The 19,105-nt window shown below is 49.2% G+C and overlaps 1 protein-coding gene across 1 annotated transcript in view; it reads right to left on the bottom strand.

Moving 5' to 3' along the window:
* The window catches only part of TMEM240 (transmembrane protein 240), a 31,960-nt gene extending 18,726 nt beyond the window's left edge, over positions 1 to 13,234 (bottom strand). The window contains exons 1-2 of the mRNA XM_033156338.1: positions 12,986 to 13,234; positions 12,545 to 12,651 (exon numbers count right to left, since the gene is read on the bottom strand). Coding sequence (XP_033012229.1) covers positions 12,545 to 12,651; positions 12,986 to 13,234 — 356 coding nt within the window. The remainder of the gene's footprint in view (positions 1 to 12,544; positions 12,652 to 12,985) is intronic.
* Positions 13,235 to 19,105: the final 5,871 nt, after the last annotated feature.

The raw sequence follows: 19,105 nt of genomic DNA on the forward strand, positions 1-19,105 counted from the left end.
ACTGAGTGTTAAGGAAACACAGTGGTACCTCGGGTTACGCACGCTTCGGGTTGCATACTTTTCGGGTTACGAACTCCACTAACCCGGAAGCGCCACCCGACGCGCATGCAATTTGTGCATGCGCAGAGTGTTTTTCGTGGTTTTCCCCAGGGTTTTGGGGGGGGGGTTTCGGAATGAATTGTTTGGGTTATGTCCTTTTCATGTTACATACTGTAACCCGGAACGAATTAAGTACGTAACCCGGGGTACCACTGTATGGAGAACATTATACAATGCAGTGGGGAAAGAATAACTATGGAACCCGTGGAGGGGTGGAGGGAAGTCAAGGGATTCAGAGAACCCTATGTGTTTGTGATGATTGATTTACGTGTGATTCTAATTGTTAAATGTAAAAACTGAATATGTATGTATATCTATATGTATATGTATATGTATATATTTAAAGGAACAGTAGTCAAGTCAGATGTGCGCTCTGACATCTGTGTGCAAATGCCGGCTTTGGGTTTCAGAGGGTTTGGGGGAGAGCTCTCCTCAATGGCTGCTTAGCGGGGGGGGGGGGCTGTCTCACTGTAGGTCCCCCCTCCCTCAGTCAGCAGGCCTACCTCCTCCATGCCTCCACGGTCGCCAGAAGCTGCTCCCCCTTCTGCTTGCTCCTGATGCCACCCACACACTGGCCGGATGACAAGGTGGCAAACAAACAAACAGATGGAGGGAGCTTCTGTTGAGCTCCCACCTCCATCGCCCCATCGCTACCATTCACCTGCCCACCCAATGGGAGCCAGAGGAGGAAGAGCAGGAAGGCAGGGACTGCAGACCCTCTAAGGGTCCCTATTTTCCAAGGACAGTCCCAGATTGACAGAAACCGGTTTCTGATCCCAGAACTTCCCGCTTTTCTTTTGGACGTCCCTATTTTCATTAGAGGGGGACCCAGGTGGCGCTGTGGGTTAAACCACAGAGTCTAGGGCTTGCTGATCAGAAGGTCGGCGGTTCGAATCCCTGCCATGGGGTGAGCTCCCGTTGCTCGGTCCCACCTCCTGCCCACCTAGCAGTTCGAAAGCACCCCAAAAAGTGCAAGTAGATAAATAGGGACCGCTCCAGCGGGAAGGTAAACGGCGTTTCCGTGTGCTGCTCTGGTTCGCCAGAAGCAGCTTTGTCATGCTGGCCACATGACCCGGAAGCTGTCTGCGGACAAACGCCGGCTCCCTCGGCCTATAGAGCGAGATGAGCGCCACAACCCCAGAGTCGGACACGACTGGACCTGATGGTCAGGGGTCCTTTTACCTTTACCTTTATTTTCATTAGAGAAATGTCAAAGGGTATAGAGTCATGTAGCCAAAGAGATAAGATATAATAATAATAATAATAATAATAACAATAACAAACTTTAGAAGACATCTGAAGGCAACCCTGTACAGGGAAGTTTTTAAATGTTTTCTTTTATATATGCTGGAAGCTGCCCAGAGTGGCTGGGGCAACCCAGGGTATAAATAAAATGATGGTGTCGATGATGGAATAGGACGGCCCCATTTTCCTCAGAGAAATGTTGAATGCGCCAGCCCTGCTCAAAGGATTGCCTCAGTTTCCCAAACGTTTCACAAAAGGATCCATTCCCCCCCCCCCCCCAAAAAAGCAAAATCTGCTGCTTTTGTTTGTTTCTTTTGGCAACCTTCTTCGGCTTTTAGCTGTTCATTTGCAACGCGAGATGTAACTGGCACTGCCTTGTTTCTCTGTTCAAGCACCACAATCTGCTCTTGAGTTGCTTCGTACCCAGTGGCGGAGCATATGCCCGTGCTGCCCAGAGTGGGCGCGCTCCCGAGGGGGGCGTGTGGTGCGGAGGGTGCCCTCCCAGGCGCAGGATAGCCACTTGGGTGCCTGGAGCGGCACGCATGCGCTGCAGCCAGGGGCAAAGCTAGCCGCCCACGGGAGCGGAGCGAGCGTCCAATGGCGGGCATTTGGCGCACCGCCTGCCCGTGACTCCCAAGCCTGCCCCGGGTGCCCTCACTGAGGGAGGTCATTCGGCGTGCTGCCCGCCCGCGACTCCCAAGCCTCCCTCAAGCTGTCAAAAAAAGGGGGGGAAGGGGCAAGGCGGCGCAGGCTGAGAGTGAGTGGCTTCCAAGGTCACCCTGTGAGCTTCATGGGCGAATGGGGATTTGAACCCTGGTCTCCCAGGTCCTAGTCTGACACTCTAACCCAGGCATAGGCAAACTCGGCCCTCCAGATGTTTTGGGACTACAACTCCCATCATCCCTAGCTAACAGGACCAGTGGTCAGGGGTGATGGGGGTTGTAGTCCCAAAACATCTGGAGGGCCCAAAACACACGTCTCTATCCAGCTAGCAAGAGGCATCATCATAATTCAGTGCCACAATTCAGCCAGGCCAAAGCAGGGCTGGAGAGGGCTGTCACCTGGGGGCCAGACAGAGTCCTGGAGGGCCGCATTCTCTCTCTCTCTCTCTCTCTCTCTCTGAAGAAATGGAGAGAAGTGAAATCAACAGATCCATCCCTGGAACCAAGTTATTTTATCCCCCATATTAAGCACCGTATCATACTCAAAATCGTGTGTGTGTGTGTGTGTGTGTGTGTAAACTACAGTCTATATGAGCACAGGGTAGGGGGAGGTGTGCAATCCATAGCTGATCTTGAGAGGCAGTATGGTCCAATGAGTAGAGCTTGGGAAAGCAGGCACTAGATTGTGGGGGGAGGGAACTGTCATTCTCCATATGTCGTTGGACTCCATCTCCCATCAGCCTTAGCTAGCACAGCCATCGATCATGGATGATGCGAGGAGGAGTCCAGTAACATCTGGAAGGACATAAGACCCTCATTCCTGTGCTAGGCCAACCTGAAACCTGCAGTTAATTGTGGAGGCATCACAGCAGCACTTAGGCAAAATGGTGCACCAGTTTAACAACCCACACAGATATTTAAGACACTGGCCTGGAATTTTCTTTCTATCCTGCTTTTGGCATGATGTCTCTCTCTCTCTGTCACACACACACAGAGAGAGAGAGAGAGAGAGAGAGAGAGAGAGAGATCTGAAGTTCCTCACCCCTATGTAACCTGATCCTCTTTTCAACTGGAAGCAACAGGGACTGACCTTCTGCATGGAAATTGGGTTCTCTGAGCAATGGTCCTTTCCCCCAGGTTTTAAAGAGCGGGGAGCCCACATCATAGGACCATTGGTCCATCAAAAGCTATTGGTCCATCTAGCTCAGCACATTGTCTACACGGGCTGGCAGTGGCTCTCTAGGGTTTCAGACAGGGAAGCTCTCCCAGCTGAGATTTGCCAGACCTCCTGGTCTGACCTGAATTCTCCAGCTGACGGGGGGGGGGGGAGCGGAGCTTGACTCTGCAAGTGGGAGAGAGCTCCTTTAAGAAACATATATATGTAATAGATATATATGTGTACTAAGAAGGCTGTACATGCAGCTTGCAAGCTATAGCCCCGCAGGAGCCACCTGTGAATTACATGCTCCCCATTCCCCAATTAACCTCCATCTCCAGGGCCTACCCCTGTGACATCACCAGGAGTCACCTTTAGGGCTCAAGTTTGGGCCCTGAAATCTCAAGGTCTGCGATGCTCTTGGACTGCCTGGCAGCCCTACTTGGAGATGCCACTGGGTTGTGAACCTGGGACCTTCTACATGCCAAGCGCGTGCTCTGTCCCCTTCCTCGCCCCTTTGGATCCTGATCTCCACATACATTTGTATGCCTCTCTCTCGTAATGCAGATCAAAATGCTTGCAATGATTTGTTACACGAGGCCTGTGTGTGTGTGTGTGTGTGGTTTTCTTTGGCTCTTTCAAAGAAATTAATTGACAATTCCGGTTTGAGGGAAGTTAGAATTGGCTTGAAAGACCAGTTTTCCTCCTAAATGCTTGCGAGCGACATCCATAAAGGTAATAGACAGGATGAAGCACTTGGCTCTCAGTGGGAGAGCTGTTCCAGGAGACTACGGGGGAAACAATGGAGGTTTAAAAACATAAAATAAAACAGTGTATCCTCCTAAGAAAGCACAGGTGGTTAGAGCAGGTCACCTGCTCTACATGGTAACAGGTAAAGGCAAAAAATCGGGGGTCTTCCCCCTTTAAGCTGCTCTCACACACCCCAAACATACACGCTCATAAGGGTGACAGAATATATATTTCTCATCATGATTTTTTTTTTGTAAATAACTGGGGCTCTCAAAGAGCTTAAAGCCTACTCAGCTTATGGGAATGCTCTGAACATTTTTTTTTTCCAAATACCGTTTTACCTATTTAGAGAAACCACTTCATAGAATCACAGAATTGTAGAGCTGGAGGGGAACCCAAGGGTCATTCAGTCCAACCCCCGGCAATGCAGGAATGTGACAGGTGGCCACCATCTAACTTTATCCATCGATAAAGTGCTCCAAGCATCGTACAAAGAAAGCAACCTTCTCCGATCACTTCTTCCTCACAGTATGGCTGGTCCTTCACTGTTTGTTTGTTTGTTTGTTTTTTTAACGCAACACGTGTTCGTCCAGACTTTGAGTTGCATCCAATGCTAGTCCTACTCAGAGTAGACCCACTGAAGTTCATGGGCACGACTAACTTCAAGGGCTGACTTCAAGGGCTCCGCTTTGCTGAGTAGGGACTTAGGCCCCATCTGCCTTCTCAGCATCGTGATGCTTCACCAGCGTTTCCCAACCCTGGGTCAACAGCTGTTTTTGGACTACAACTCCCATCATCCCTGACCACTGGTCTTGCTAGCTAGGGATGATGGGAGTTGTAGTCCAAAAACAGCTGGAGACCCAAGGTTGGGAAACCCTGTTTAAACAGTCATGGCTTTCCCCCAAAGAATCCTGGGAATTATAGTCTGTGAAGGGTGCAGAGAGCTGTTATGAGGCCCCTATTCCCCTCCCAGAGCTTTGATTGACAGGGTGGCTTAACAATCAATCCTTCTCCCCTGGGAACTCTGGGAATGGTAGTTCTGCAAGGAAAGTAAGGGACTCCAAATAACACTTAGCACCCTGCCCTAATTCAGCTTCCTACAGTCTCGGAAGCCAATCAAAGGAGGAGCCCGAGGCAGATCCATAGGGCCTTTTGACACAATCTGGTCTCCGAACATTATAGGGATTCAGAGGTCAAGTCCAGCACTTTAGAAGTGGCCTTGGAAGCAAAACAGGCAGGCAGCCCAACTGATACAAAAAAAAAAATGTGTAACCTGCTTCCATCTCCAAGCACCCTTCTGACCGCTGCATTTTTGCAGTTTCCAGAACCTCTTTAAAAGCAGCTCCACAGAGAGGAGATCCCTGAAATAGCTGCTTCGGAATAGCAAGGCAAAGAAGCTGCCTTATAAAGAGTCGGACCATTGGGTAATTCTAGCGCAGTATTGCCTACACAGACTGGCAGAAGCTCTCCAAGGTTTGAGAGAGAGTGACTCCCAGCCCTACCTGGGCTGAACCTGTGACCTTCTGCATGCAATGGAGATGCCCTGCAGCTGAACTACAGCCCTTCCCTTAAGATATAGGAAGTTGCCTTATACCCAAGTCAGAACACTGATCCATCAAGCTCTGCATTGTCTACTACACTGACTGGCAGTAGCTCTCCGGGGTTTCAGGCAGGGGATCTGTCAAAGCCCTACCAGGTATCATGGACTGGTTGGGCACAGAGGAATGTCAGGAGGAACCAGCTGGGGAAATTCCAAGGGGAGAAGGCTCAGAGCCTAGGGAATGGTGTTGGGACCGGCAATGAGTGGTCAGAGGGAGAAGATTGGGGGGGGGAGGTGTCGGAAGCCGAAGAGGGAACAGGACTTAGTGAGCTGGGAGACTCTGTGGCAGAGAGAAGTCCAGAATCAGAGGCAGAAGCTGAAGCCGGAGAGGATAGACGCCAAGAGGCAGGCATTAGTCAGGCTGGTGAAGAATCATGAATGTCTCCCCCTGCTGCTGCGACAAGCTCCCCTCCCCGTTTGTCTCCCAGAACTAGCAGAGGGCTGAAACAGGCACAGCAGCAATTGCTTGGGGGGAAACCCTGGAGTGGAGGGGACTTAGGACAGCTGAGGGTAAGCGGGGACCTTCAGTCTCAGCAACTGCTTCATGGGGGCAAGACCTAATGCAGGCATAGGCAAATTCCGGCCCTCCAGGTGTTTGGGACTACAATTCCCATTATCCATAGCTAGCGGGACCAGTGGTCAGGGATGATGGGAATTGTAGTCCCAAACAACTGGAGGGCCGGAGTTTGCCTATGCCTGATCTAATGAGTTGCTGTGCTCATTAGGCCTGCACAGATCCTGCTTTTGCTAATAAAAGAGTTAAGTCCAACATGCTTGATGTGATTTATTGCTGGCTCACTCCTGACACCTGGAAATGCTGCTGGAGACTGAGCCTGGGATCTTCTACCTCTCAGCTCCCATTGGGACCACGAAGCCCAGAGTTCAAAATGACCTTACCGCACCCCTGAAGCTGGCAATCCTACCAGGGATGGATCATGTCACCACTTACCATTGGGTAGCAACGGACAGCCTGGCAGCTGAGATCAGAAACCGGGGGTCCTCTTGACACCCCCCCTTCAGATACACAGTTGAATTGTGTCTGGGCCGAGTGAAATTGACTGTGTGACCGTTTACTAATTTGGGGGAGGGGGGAAAGGCTTTGGGGCAACCGGGACGCATTTTTGGCTCTTGCGCGAAACATTTCGGCAATTGGCCCAGAGAAGGAGGGCGAGGAACGGGCCAGATATTATTTTTCTAGCCAACTGGCCAGCTTTGGAAAGAAAGGACATGCAGGCAGCCAATTCACACAACCAAGCTGGCAAGCGGAGGATTTGGGTGTTGGGCAGATCAGTCCTCGGGGAAGCTGAATGATATATCGGCCTCCTCTTCACCCCACATCTCAGAACTGAGGACACAGCGACTACACTCTGGCCAAGCCAAGCAGCTGGACTTGTAAGTAGGCAGGCAGTGCCACGTGTTGGTCTCGCCTCCGAAAGGTTATTGCAGACTTGGAAAAGGTTGGCAAACAAAACGATTCAGGGGATGGAGGACTCTCCTATGAGGAAAGGCTGCAGCACTGGGGACTTTATAGTTTAGAGAAAAGGTGACAAACAGGTGACATGACAGAAGTTTATAAAATCATGCATGGCATGGCGACCATGGGCAGAGGAATGTTTTTCTCCTGCTCTCATAACACTGGACATGCAACGAAGATGAACGTTAGAAGATTCCGGACAGGTAACCAAAAGCTGCGCATAGTTAAACTGTGGAACTCACTGCCACAGGAAACAGTGACGGCCACCGCCTCGAGTGGCTTTAAAAGAGGACAGGACAAATTCAAAGAGGCTGCTGGCCATGAGGGCTATGCTTTGCCTCCACGTTCAGAGGCAGCAATGCCAGTTGTTTGAAACTGTAGGAAGGGAGAGGGCTCTTGTTTTCGGGTTTTGCCTTTGGGCTTGCCATAATGGGCATCTGGTTGGCCACTGTGAGAACAGGATGCTGGACTGGCTGGGCCACTGCCCTGATTTAGCAGGGTCTTATTTTCTTATTTGCCTTGAAGGACCAGCCTCCACTGACCTCCGGCAAAGGTTTTCCTGTTCTGGCTACTAGAAGCCCTTTGAGTGGAGAGCGCAGCGATTTGAACCCATGTTCTCTCACACAACAAGTTTGTGCCTCTAGACGCCAAGCACCTGTACCCCATGGCATCAGCTGTCTACTGGTCACCACTGCTTGCCTAGTTGTTTCTGGGTCCCGTTAGAAGGGGCTAGTTTTGTCCTTTAAGGCCCTCATATTGGGGGTGAGGGACCTTTACTCATGCTCTGCTCTTGAAACGGAAAGAGGCGACCCTTGAGGTCCATCCCTCTCTCATCCCTGCCCCACCTGAGGCCTTGTCAGAGGGCGGACGACAAACCGCGAAGAGCGAGTTTCCGACCGCAGCCCAAAGCAATTGAGCAAAGTCCAATTTAAATTGCTCACGGCAGGTTCACCGCAAGCCCACTGACACGATGGTCCACAGTGGAGGCAAAACACATGGAACGCGACAACAAACTGAGATTTACGACTCTTCTGACATTACAGTCCTGAATCAACGGACGTGGAAGCAATTCTCATGCCCTCTCTCTCTCATTATTTCCACCCAGTCAAGCTAAAGGTGCCTCTTGTCTAAAACGATTCTATTATTATTATTATTATTATTATTATTATTATTATTATTATTATTATTCTGTTCATGTCTGTCAAGGGAAGGGGTCAAAATCTGTTTGCCACTCACACTCTGTATCTGTTGGCCTCTGTGGGCTGCTTGAGAAGAAAGGACTGGATATAATGAGGGGGTAGTTGGTGTAGTGGTTAGAGTGCTGGATTAGGGCCTGGGAGACCAGGGTTCGAATCCCCACTTGGCCAAGAAGCCCACTGGGTGACCTTGGGCCAGTGATTGCCTCTCTCAGACTTTTCTACCTCACAAGATTGTCGTGAGGATTAAACGAGGAGGGAGAAAGCCCTGCATGCTACCTGGAGCTCCTTGCAGAAAAAGGTGGGATATCAATGCATAACAAATTAATTTGATCAATGAAGTAGCATATAAAAATGTGGATATTTTTAAAATGAAATAAACACAAAACATCTCTGGTTCAGGTCCCACAAATCCACCCACTGTACCACACTGCCTCTCCTGCAAAAAGGACACATGGGTCCGTGGCTCTGCTCTCGTTCAACTTCCTGAGGTAACTCCGCCATGCTGCTTCCCTTGAGGAAGACTGTTAATTGCTGCAAAACTTTGTCCACTCCATACATTTAAAGCACATGGTTTTCTGCCAAAGCATCCTGGGAACTGTAGTTTGTTAAAGGTGCCGGGAGGTGCAGAGGTAAACTACAGTTCCCGGAGCTCTTTGGAGAAATGTATGGTGGGGACGCAGCACAGCCAGTCCAAACTTTACATGATGCACGTCGGCGTGCCAACTTGAATAAAATATTGGGGGGGGGGGGAGAGAGGCAAGCCCTGCCACACATAATCGGTCACAAGACACAGGGCATGCACACCATTTGAATGACAATGCTGATCAGTGGGGGCCAAACCCCCTTAAATATTTTATTGGGGGGGCCCGAAGGGACCTCGGCCCCTACAAATTGGCTCCTTTGCAGCACGCATTAATGTTCCTTTTCTCCCAAGTGAAAGGAGCATGATGTGCCTGACACACAGCTCTGTAAACCACCTCCTCACTTAGGTTTATTTGTGGTGCATTGCTCCTTTTCAAGCCCAAGACTTCCCCCCAAAGAATCCCGGACACTGCAGCTTCCGAAGGCTGTTAGGGATATACTACAGTTCCCAAAAGGTGCACTACAGTTCCCAGGATTCTTTGATGGAAGCTTTCAATGTGCTTGAAATGCACAGTGTCGCTTCAGAAAGCGGAGCTAGCACAAATGGGTGGAAATGGCAGGTTTCGGCTAAACGGTAGGAGGCCAAATTTCGGTCACCGTACCCAACACACGTTTAAAGTACATGGTGTCCCCACCAAAGAACCCGGGGAACTGTAGTTCTGCAGGGTCAAACGGCACTTCTCAGTGTTTGTTGGGGGAAAATTATGTGCTTTCAACGTATGGATTGTATGCAGCTGTAGAGGGTCTTGCAGGGAATGTACATCGCCCCTCCGGCTCGAGCAGGAAAATCGGAAGCCAGGGCATCCCCAATGAGGGGTGCCCAGTGCCCGTTGCGACTGTTTGGGCAGAAGGCTGGGAGCTGAACAGTAGGTGGCGCCAGAACCCACAAGAGGCTAAACCAACTAAATCCAGCTTCATTGCCATCCTTCTCCCTGCTGAGCTCTACAAGGGACAACCGTGCGAATTAGAAGGAAGAAGCTAGACTGGGTCTTAGTAAGACAGCAGGGAGGTGGGGGCTAGCTGAAGTTGGCAGGGCAGGGCCCCCTTTGCTAATGCACCAGCCTCCACTGTCCCAGGCAGGGAATGCCCACTGGCCCACTGAGGGATCATTCCAGTTGTTGAACGGCTCTCACAATCTCCTAAGATTCAACCACACACTGCCCTCTGGCAACTTGAGTCGGACCTGTGCCCTGTGGCAGCAAAGGCCCAGTCTTTGCCCTCCCCTGCTCAAGGCCACAGTGCAGGGGCAAAGCATCTGCCTTGAATACAGAAGGCTGCGGTTGCCTGCATCTGCAGGCAGGGCTTGGAGAGACCCTGGCAAGCTGCTGCCGGTCAGTGTAGACAACACTGTGTTACATACACCAACAGTCTGATTCGATATAAGGCATGCTCCTATGCTGTTGTTTCATTGGGGAAGGGCCCTGGGTACAACAGACGGCATTTCCAAGGAGGTCTGAGAGAGACCCCCATCGGAGACCCTGGAGGGCTGGCTGCTGCTGGTCAGAGTAGGCATCGCTGAGCTAGATACGTCAATGGTCCAATGCAGTCACAAAGGCAGCTTCCTGTTCCAAAAAGCTCATGTCTTAGAAACATGAGGAGTAGGGTCTTACTTATCTTTAAAGAAAAGGATTGTAGGTTTGAGGCAGAGACCTGCTTTTGCCCCAGGTTTCACCCCCAGCATCTCCAGGTAAGGATTCCCATCTAAAACCCTGGAGAGCTGCTGCCAATCAGAGCAGACAATACTGAGCTACTTAGACCAGGGGTCAGCAAACTTTTTCAGCAGGTCCACTGTCCCTCAGACCTTGTGGGGAGCCGGACTATATTTGGGGGGGGGTGAAGGAATTCCTATCCCCCACAAATAACCCAGAGATGCATTTTAAATAAAAGGACACATTCTACTCATGTAAAAAAAAAACGCTGATTTCTGGACTGTCCACGGGCCAGATTTAGAAAGCGATTGGGCCAGATCCAGCCACCGAGCCTTAGTTTGCCTACCCATGACTGAGACCAACCAATCTGACTCGTAAGCCATTTTCCTGTGTTCCTATGCATCAACACTTTAGGTATGCAAGTCCCCCTCAAACCTAGTTCCTTCAACCTAAGACTCGTTGGCCGTACCCTTGACGAGCAAAGGCTTTGGCCTTCCAAATCTTCCTGCGCTCCAACTTTCATCTCCTCCAGCCAGCAAGGCCAGTGGTTAGAGACGATGGGAGTTGGCACCTAGCGGCACTTGGTGGTGGTGGGAAACAGGGGCTTCTGACCTCCTCTGAAACCCATTTCACTTCTCCTCTCCCTGCTCTGAAAGTGCATTACACCCGCTTTTTAATTCTTAAAAGCAGAAGCTCGTCCGATCCGACACCTCCTCTAACACCACCATCATAGAAAGACACCGCTAAAAACGTAAGGGAACTGTAGATCTTGAAAGGAAAGCCCCAAAATGGGAGCAGAGAGAGAGAGAGAGAGCTCAGGAGCAAAGATGCTTAGCTGATGCCAGGAGCTTATAAAACACAGCCAAGGCCGTAGCTCATTGGTAGAGCATCGGCCTTGCATTCAAAAGGTCCCAGGTTCAATCCCTCCAGGTAGAGCTGGGAGAAACCTCTGTCTGAAGCCCTGGAGATATGCTGCCAGTCAGTGTACACAGTACTGAACTAATGGTGTGACTCAGGATAAGGCTGATTCATACATTCCTGAGCAGCTCCTGATTCTAACTTCTCAGATATCCACAAAACACCCTTAGGAAGCGGCACTGTCTTTGAACTAGGGGACACACCAAGTGTTTTCAAAGGAAATTAAGCTTCTCTTTCACCACCACCACGGCCCCATTTGTGTACCTGCCACAACTGCTCTTATAAATCAGGCTTGTCGAGTCAGATCAAAGATCCACCGGGTTCCAACGTCCTGTCTTCCAAGAGCGGGAAGTCAAGGTGTCACTGGGGAACTCAGAAGCAAAAAAAAAAAAAAAAAAACCGCAAAGGGGACAGCCTTCCCTGATTGGCCGTCCCCCGTAATTCGGTGCTGGAAGGTAGACTGCTGCTGGAAATGCAGGTTCCGTTTCCTCCTCAAAAGTAAACAGCTGCCAATTTATTCTCAATGAATCTGCTTGGTGTCCCCCTCATGTGTGTGTGTGTGTGTGTGTGTGTGTGTGTGTGTTTTAAAAGTCATCTAAGCTGCCAGCCATCCCCACAAACCTTGCAGAGGTATATCCATACATATATATTTGCACATCGGTCGATGGGTTAAATGATGAGAACGAAGAAACTCAGCAATGGGCAAGGCGCCCCTAGCAGCTGAATCTCACCTGCTGTAAACTCGCCAGGTAAGCCCCCCAACAACAACAACAACAACACCGCCCTTTCCAGACTGCAGTACAGATACTGTCACCGTGACCTACCTCACAGGGTTGTTGTGAGAAATAACTACAAGGGAGCGTACGGCAGAATGGCTAAGGGCGAATACTGTGACCGTTTGAAACATTCAAGAGATACCCCTGATCCCACTTTCCAAAGCAACGGATTCCCCGGAATTTTGCAAAAATCCCCAAACAGTACATCCCTCATCCTTCCATGTTCTGTGTGACCACATTTCTCTCTCTGCCTCTCTCTTTCTCATCCCCACCCCTGCACTCCCAATGGGAGGTGAGAAATGCAGTGTGCAAACCACCCCCACCCCCCGCAACATGGGATGGGATGGTGCATGGCCGCTGGCCGCTGGCCTTACCTTCCACAGTTGCAGTGACAGACTCGGTCTTCACCTCTCAAATGCGGTAAGATATAATTGTGAAATCGGTCCAAAAGTGCGTTCATATCCATCAAGCATGCAATTGCCTGTTTAAAATAACAATAATAATAATCACACAACCTCATAAGGCATCTGGTCAGGTCTAGAGGTGTTGGAATAACACATTCTCTCGTGTTTGATTGCATATATATATATATATATATATATATATATATATACACATACATATATATGAGAAAACCTAGGCCTATGAAAGAACGACTTGTCCTCAAAATTATATATTGCACACACACACACACACACACACACACACTGAAATGGGGCACACAGATCTGACGTTCCACAACCGCACCTAAGAATTTGGGGAAGGGTAAATACACAGAGAGAAGGAAATAAGAGGAAATCGAAGTGTCTCCTTACCATAACAATTGAGGCCCCCAAGATCATAAATATCATGGTGTTTGTATTCATGGACATCAACTGGAAATGGACAGCCGCTGTGTCGCTACCCCCCAGCCCACCCCCCACCCCCTTGCCCAGAATGAAAAAGGAGAGGAAGGGGTGCCAGGTTTTCCTATAGAGGTCAGAGATGGTCAGGTACAAGGTCTTCAAACCGATCTGCAGTCCTGAAGGGGGGGCAGGCTCCTGGCCCCCCCAATTTCCAAGCATACACAAATGCACTCCTCTGTTTTCTTATCCAAGCTGAACCTTCTGGCTGGTTTGTTGGTCTGTTTGGTCTTTTGCTTTCCACCCCGCTCTCCTCCTCCTCCTCCTCTTCCTCGGATTAGTCCAACATATATCGATAGATAGAAGAGATCGGCAGGTAGGCAGAAGAGAAAGATTCCTAGGGCAAATCATGCGATCCACTCAGCCCGTCCAAGCGAAAGGTCGACCACATCACAGCGGTACACCGCCAACACCAGGCAGAGGAATTGATCCAGCCCCCAAAAATAATAATTTGTGGGGATTTTGATATATATATATATATATATTTGGAAGAAAAACAAAACACGAAACCAAGTAAGAAATAAAAAAAAATACCCAACGTGCAGAGAGGAAGAGAGGAGGCGGGTGGAAAGGAATAATAAAGAGTAGATTCTGCTTCTGGGGCCATCAGATGACATTCTGGAGCTTCACGGCATCCTCCGCTCAAAATAAGGATCCATCCTTTTTTGGAGGGGGAAGGTATGGGTGAGCAATTGGTGCAAAGAAGACAGGGAGAGGGAAGGCTGTTAAAAATTGCTTCCCCTTTCTGCTTCTCTCTCTCTCTCTCTCTCTCTCTCTCTCTCTCTCTCCTCCCCCCCCCCCTTAGCAGGGGGGAAAATGGAAGAAGTCGGCTGGCAAGATGAGATGCTGGTGGGCACGGGGTGGCGTCATGTTGGAGTCCTTTTTAAAAAGATAGTCGCCTGGTCTTGTTCCATTTGCTGGGGAGGAGAGATGGGGGGAGACCCATCGCTGGGAAGGAAATGCGCATACACACAGAGAGAGAGAGAGAGAGAGAGAGAGAGAGAGAGAGAGAGAGAGACCCCAGGCTCTGCTGCCTGCTTGGATCTGCTGCTGTGGGGTTTTTTTCCGGGGGGGGGGGGGAGAGGAGGAATGAAAACCCCCACAAAACGTGACCTGAGGATGGATTTTGACAGCTTCTCTTTCTCCACCCACCCCCTTTCCCCTCCTTCTCTCTCTCTCTCTCTCTCTCTGACATTGAAACTGGAATAAATACCTCCTGCACCATCTAAGTTAGATGCATTTTTGTTTAAAGAGAGAGAGGAATTATTATTTTTTTAAGACAACAACACGCTAGTGCTTTTGTAAAGGCAGCATGAACGATTCCCACTCCCACTCCCACCCCCCACCCCAAATCAGGCTCTTTAAATAATCATCATCATCAGAATTAATCATAATCGTAGCTCTCCTTTCCCCAGGCAGCCCACCCACCCATCCACCGCACCAAGCCAGCCCCGCCCCGGGACTTTAAGATGTGGGACGGCAGGGTGGGTGGCACCCTCCTTTGGGGGGGGGGCTATCGCCGCTTGCAAGAAGGGGATTGCAACTGGGTCTTGTCGATTTCATCCTAGGAAATTAGCAAGTTTTTTTTATTTTTTTTGCTCCCCCTGCTCGCGCGCACTCTCTCTCTCTCTCTCGCCCCTTCCCACCCACCCGCTTGCATATAGAGAAAGGATTTTTTTTTACCTATTTGAGGTGGCGCCGCTCCATCTTAAAGGCTCGTTGCTTAAGGAGGGGGGTGGGTGGGTGGGAGGGGGGAGAGAGGAAGGGGGGGAACCCTCCACGCCGCAGATCCTGTGCTCTCTCTGTGTGTGTTTACTAACCGCCCTCCCTCCCTCCCTCCCTCTCTCTCTGCACAAATTTCCCCTCTCTCCCTTCCTTTAATCAAAATGGTGCTTGATCAAATTTGGAATCCTTCTCTCTGCTCTCGCGCTCTCTCTCTCTCGCTCTCTCTCCGGTCTGCCTTTTTTCCCTAGGATCTCTAGCTTGGTATTAGCACACACACAAAAAGAAAGGGGGAGAGAGCCATCACACCTCTCCTATTTTGCCCTGGAAATCCCTGGTGGAAAAGAGACTCCGTTCATCTCTCTCTCTCTCTCTCTCTCTCTCTCTCTCTCTCTCTCTCTCTCTCAGATCTTCACTGACACCTCTCACCTGGGGACAGTAGTGACACCCCCCCCCCTACTCCACACACCCACAAAAGTGATTTCACCATCAGGAAGGGCTGGTTTTGTGTGCTGCTGCAGCTGTTGTTGTTGTTGTGAAAGGGTGCAGAATTAGAAAAGGAAGGAGGAAATTTGATGGGGGGGGTTGGAGGAAGGGAGGGGGTCTCGTTTATGCGTGGGGAGTGTTTTTCTTTCTCCCAGAGGAGAGCTCTCCATTGCAAAGTTACGACCTAAGTGCAAAAGGACACGAAGCACACCTCCGCTTCTTAGGCAGGGACCTGAGCAACCTCTCCCCATAAGGCTGAGAAATTGAGATTACCAGCTGTATGAACTGCTGCTCTCGTGGGCGTCCTCTGCTGGACGCTTTCGGTACGCTCAGAGATCAGGCTCACGAGAAATCGCTTGCTAGGCTGGAGATGGGAGCATGATATCTCGACGTTCTGGGTTCCTTTCAATCAGTAGATAAATAGGTACCGCTCTGGCGGGAAGGTAAACGGCGTTTCCGTGCGCTGCTCTGGTTCGCCAGAAGCGGCTTAGTCATGCTGGCCACATGACCTGGAAGCTGTACGCTGGCTCCCTCGGCCAGTAACGCGAGATGAGCGCCGCAACCCCAGAGTCGTCTGCGACTGGACCTAATGGTCAGGGGTCCCTTTACCTTTACCTTTATGCTTTAAAGGAAAAAGAAAGATCCACACACAAAAATGGATGGCTTGCAACCAAACGCTAGTCCTTGAAATTAGCAGGCACAAGTCACGACTCACTTAGGCCCCATTCATTTCAGTGGGTCTTCTCTGAGTCATCCAAAACCCAGCAATGCAGGAATCGCAGCTCAGTGACCCCTGACCGTCCAAACTCTGCTGAAAACCTCCAGCAAAGGAGTGTCAGCCACCTTCCAAGGGAGTCTGCTCCACTGTCAAAGCATCAGAAAGTTCCTTTTAATGTTTAGTCGGAAGAAATGGAGAGAAGTGAAATCGACAGATCCATCCCTGGATAAAAAGTTATTTTATCCCCCATATTAAGCACCATATCATATGCAAAATCATGTGCCTGTTTGTGCATATAAACTACAGTCTATATGTGCACAGGGTAGGGGGGAGGTGTGCAATCCATAGCTGATCTTGAGAGGCAGTATGGTCCAATGAGTAGAGCTTGGGAAAGCAGGCACTAGGTTTGGGGAGGGGGGAGGAACTGTCACTTTCCATATGTTGTTGGACTCCATCTCCCATCAGCCTTAGCTAGCACAGCCATTGATCATGGATGATGCGAGGAGGAGTCCAGTAACATCTGGAAGGACATAAGATCCTCATTCCTGCGCTAGGCCAACCTGAAACCTGCAGTTAATTGTGGAGGCATCACAGCAGGACTTAGGCAAAATGGTGCACTAGTTTAACAACCCACACAGATATTTAAGACACTGGCCTGGAATTTTCTTTCTATCCTGCTTTTGGCATGGTCTCTCTCTCACACACACATACACACTCACGTTCCTAGAGTTATTTGTGCTTTAATTTGAGGACAACATTTAATTTTAATGATGCATCTGTATTTTGGGCTCTTTGCAACACCCTGTAATAGGCAATTGGGGCTCCCCCACCTCTCCTTACAAAAAGATATTAAAACGAAATCAGGTGACAAATAAATTCCATGATATGGCTGGAAGACATACATTTCCCTGAGATGAAATTATTATTCAGGGGGGAAATAGGAACACACACACACACACACACACAGAGAGAGAGAGAGAGAGGTTTTCCAAAAGCAAAACTATTGGAAGCCAAACAGGCGGGTGCCTCCCAGAGAGAAAATATTCATTTCAATTTCAAAATTATTATTATTTATTTCAACAGTGCAGCCTTACACACATTTATTCGGAGCCACGTGCCCATGATTTTCATGGGCCTTACGCCTTCCCAGGTAAAGCATCGTTAGGATTTACAGCCTAACACAGCAGTCCTGGGCAAGATCATTTGTCAGTGAAGTCCCTCTGTGTTTAATGGTACTTGCTCCCAGGTCAGATGCCGGAATAAGGTGGCAGTCTCTGCATAGCAGGCCCTACCCAACCCTAGAGATCTTAAGTGTATTGCCAGTGCTAGCCCTACTCAGAGTAGACCCACTGAGCATGGCTAACTCAGTTTAAGTGGGTTTCTTCTGAGTGTTGCTTACACAATCCAGAGGCCTCAAATATCTGAAAGTCTGTCTCCATCCATACTGACCTTCTTAAGACTGGTAGAGGAGGTCTTCTTGGTAGCACTGCCACCCACAGAGGTTTGGGGATTGGGGACACAGGATATGGGCTTCTCTGCAGCAGCTCCCAGACTGTGGCACTCTGAACCCACAGAGATGCACCTTGCATCTACCATGAGCTGAAGACACGCCTCTTTGACACTTAAGGTTGCATGTGTGTGAAAGAGAGAAACACATATTCTGATGAATTTTTGGGGCTGCGTTATTTTGATAATATTTTGATTAGGGACCCAGGTGGCGCTGTGGGTTAAACCACAGAGTCTAGGGCTTGCCGATCAGAAGGTCAGCGGTTCGAATCCCTGTGACGGGGCTCCCGTTGCTCAGTCCCACCTCCTGCCCACCTAGCAGTTCAAAAGCACATCAAAGTGCAAGTAGATAAATAGGGACTGCTCCGGCGGGAAGGTAAACGGCGTTTCCGCGTGCTGCTCTGGTTCACCAGAAGCGGCTTTGTCCTGCTGGCCACATGACCCGGAAGCTGTCTGTGGACAAACGCCGGCTCCCTTAGCCTATAGAGCGAGATGAGCACCGCAACCTCAGAGTCGGACACGACTGGACCTTTACCTTTACCTTTATTTTGATTATGTTTTTATATGATTTTTTTATGTTGCTACCGCCCAGAGACCTGAGAGTATAAAGCGGTATAAAAATTTAATAATTAATAATAAAAATGTCAATCCTACTCAAGAATCATCAAAATTAATGGACAGGACAGGTGCATTGCTTCCAAAGGCTGTGCACTTAGTGGAAGAAAACTCAAATTGTTCTGTTCCATTTTGAACTGTTTTATTTGTTTCGACGATTACATCGGCTTTATTTGTTTTGTCTAAAAGCATTTTTTTAAACCACCTAATGTATTTTAAAATCTCCAAGTGGTGTAGGCTGCATGCAATAGAAAAGCAAGATCCATTTCAACAACAACAAAAAATAAAACCAATAAAACAGGATAGAAAACTGGAGAGTCAAGGGGCTCCACTCACATTTAATCAGTGTCCAGTCCTATGGGTCAAGGAAAGTCAGGACAAAAAGAGAAGTCTTTACAAAATGTCGAAAGCACCAGATGGTTGCAATTTCATATATGGCAAGGGGAAGGACATGACACAGAATGTTTTCATCTTTTTTTTATATACCTCGGTACTGCATTGTTGAAGCCTGCCCTGGGTCGCTATGGTGAAGCAGGTTGGGGTAATAAATATTACAGATAAATACAAACACAAACCTCAACAGCTATCAGGAATTTTGGTCAAGCCTCTTGAGTTGCTGTGAGTCAAAGACTTGGAAGACACAGAAAAGAAAGCTGTAGGTCAGGAACCCTTCTGCCACCTCCTGTCCTTAAACTATGAGCACAGATCATGTGAGGATCAGCTGGAGCAGGCTTGCCAAAAGCCACTGGTCCAGAGCCCAAATTAGGAAAGATCAAGGATGCTCAGTCATTAGAAGCAGAAATATATCACTAGCTGGCAACAGGAATCATTCGGAGTCAGGATTTGGTTTGCAAACTGGAGGGAGAGTGTTTGTTTTTTAAAAAACCAACACTCTCAAAAACTGGATCCAGAGACTCAAGACTCTGCTCAGACCAAACTCCCCTATTCTTCAGCCTGCATACATATATATTTAAATGGTACCTTTT

Source organism: Lacerta agilis, chromosome 8 (assembly GCF_009819535.1).
Source record: "Lacerta agilis isolate rLacAgi1 chromosome 8, rLacAgi1.pri, whole genome shotgun sequence".
In the NCBI taxonomy this organism is placed as follows: Eukaryota; Metazoa; Chordata; class Lepidosauria; order Squamata; family Lacertidae; genus Lacerta; species Lacerta agilis.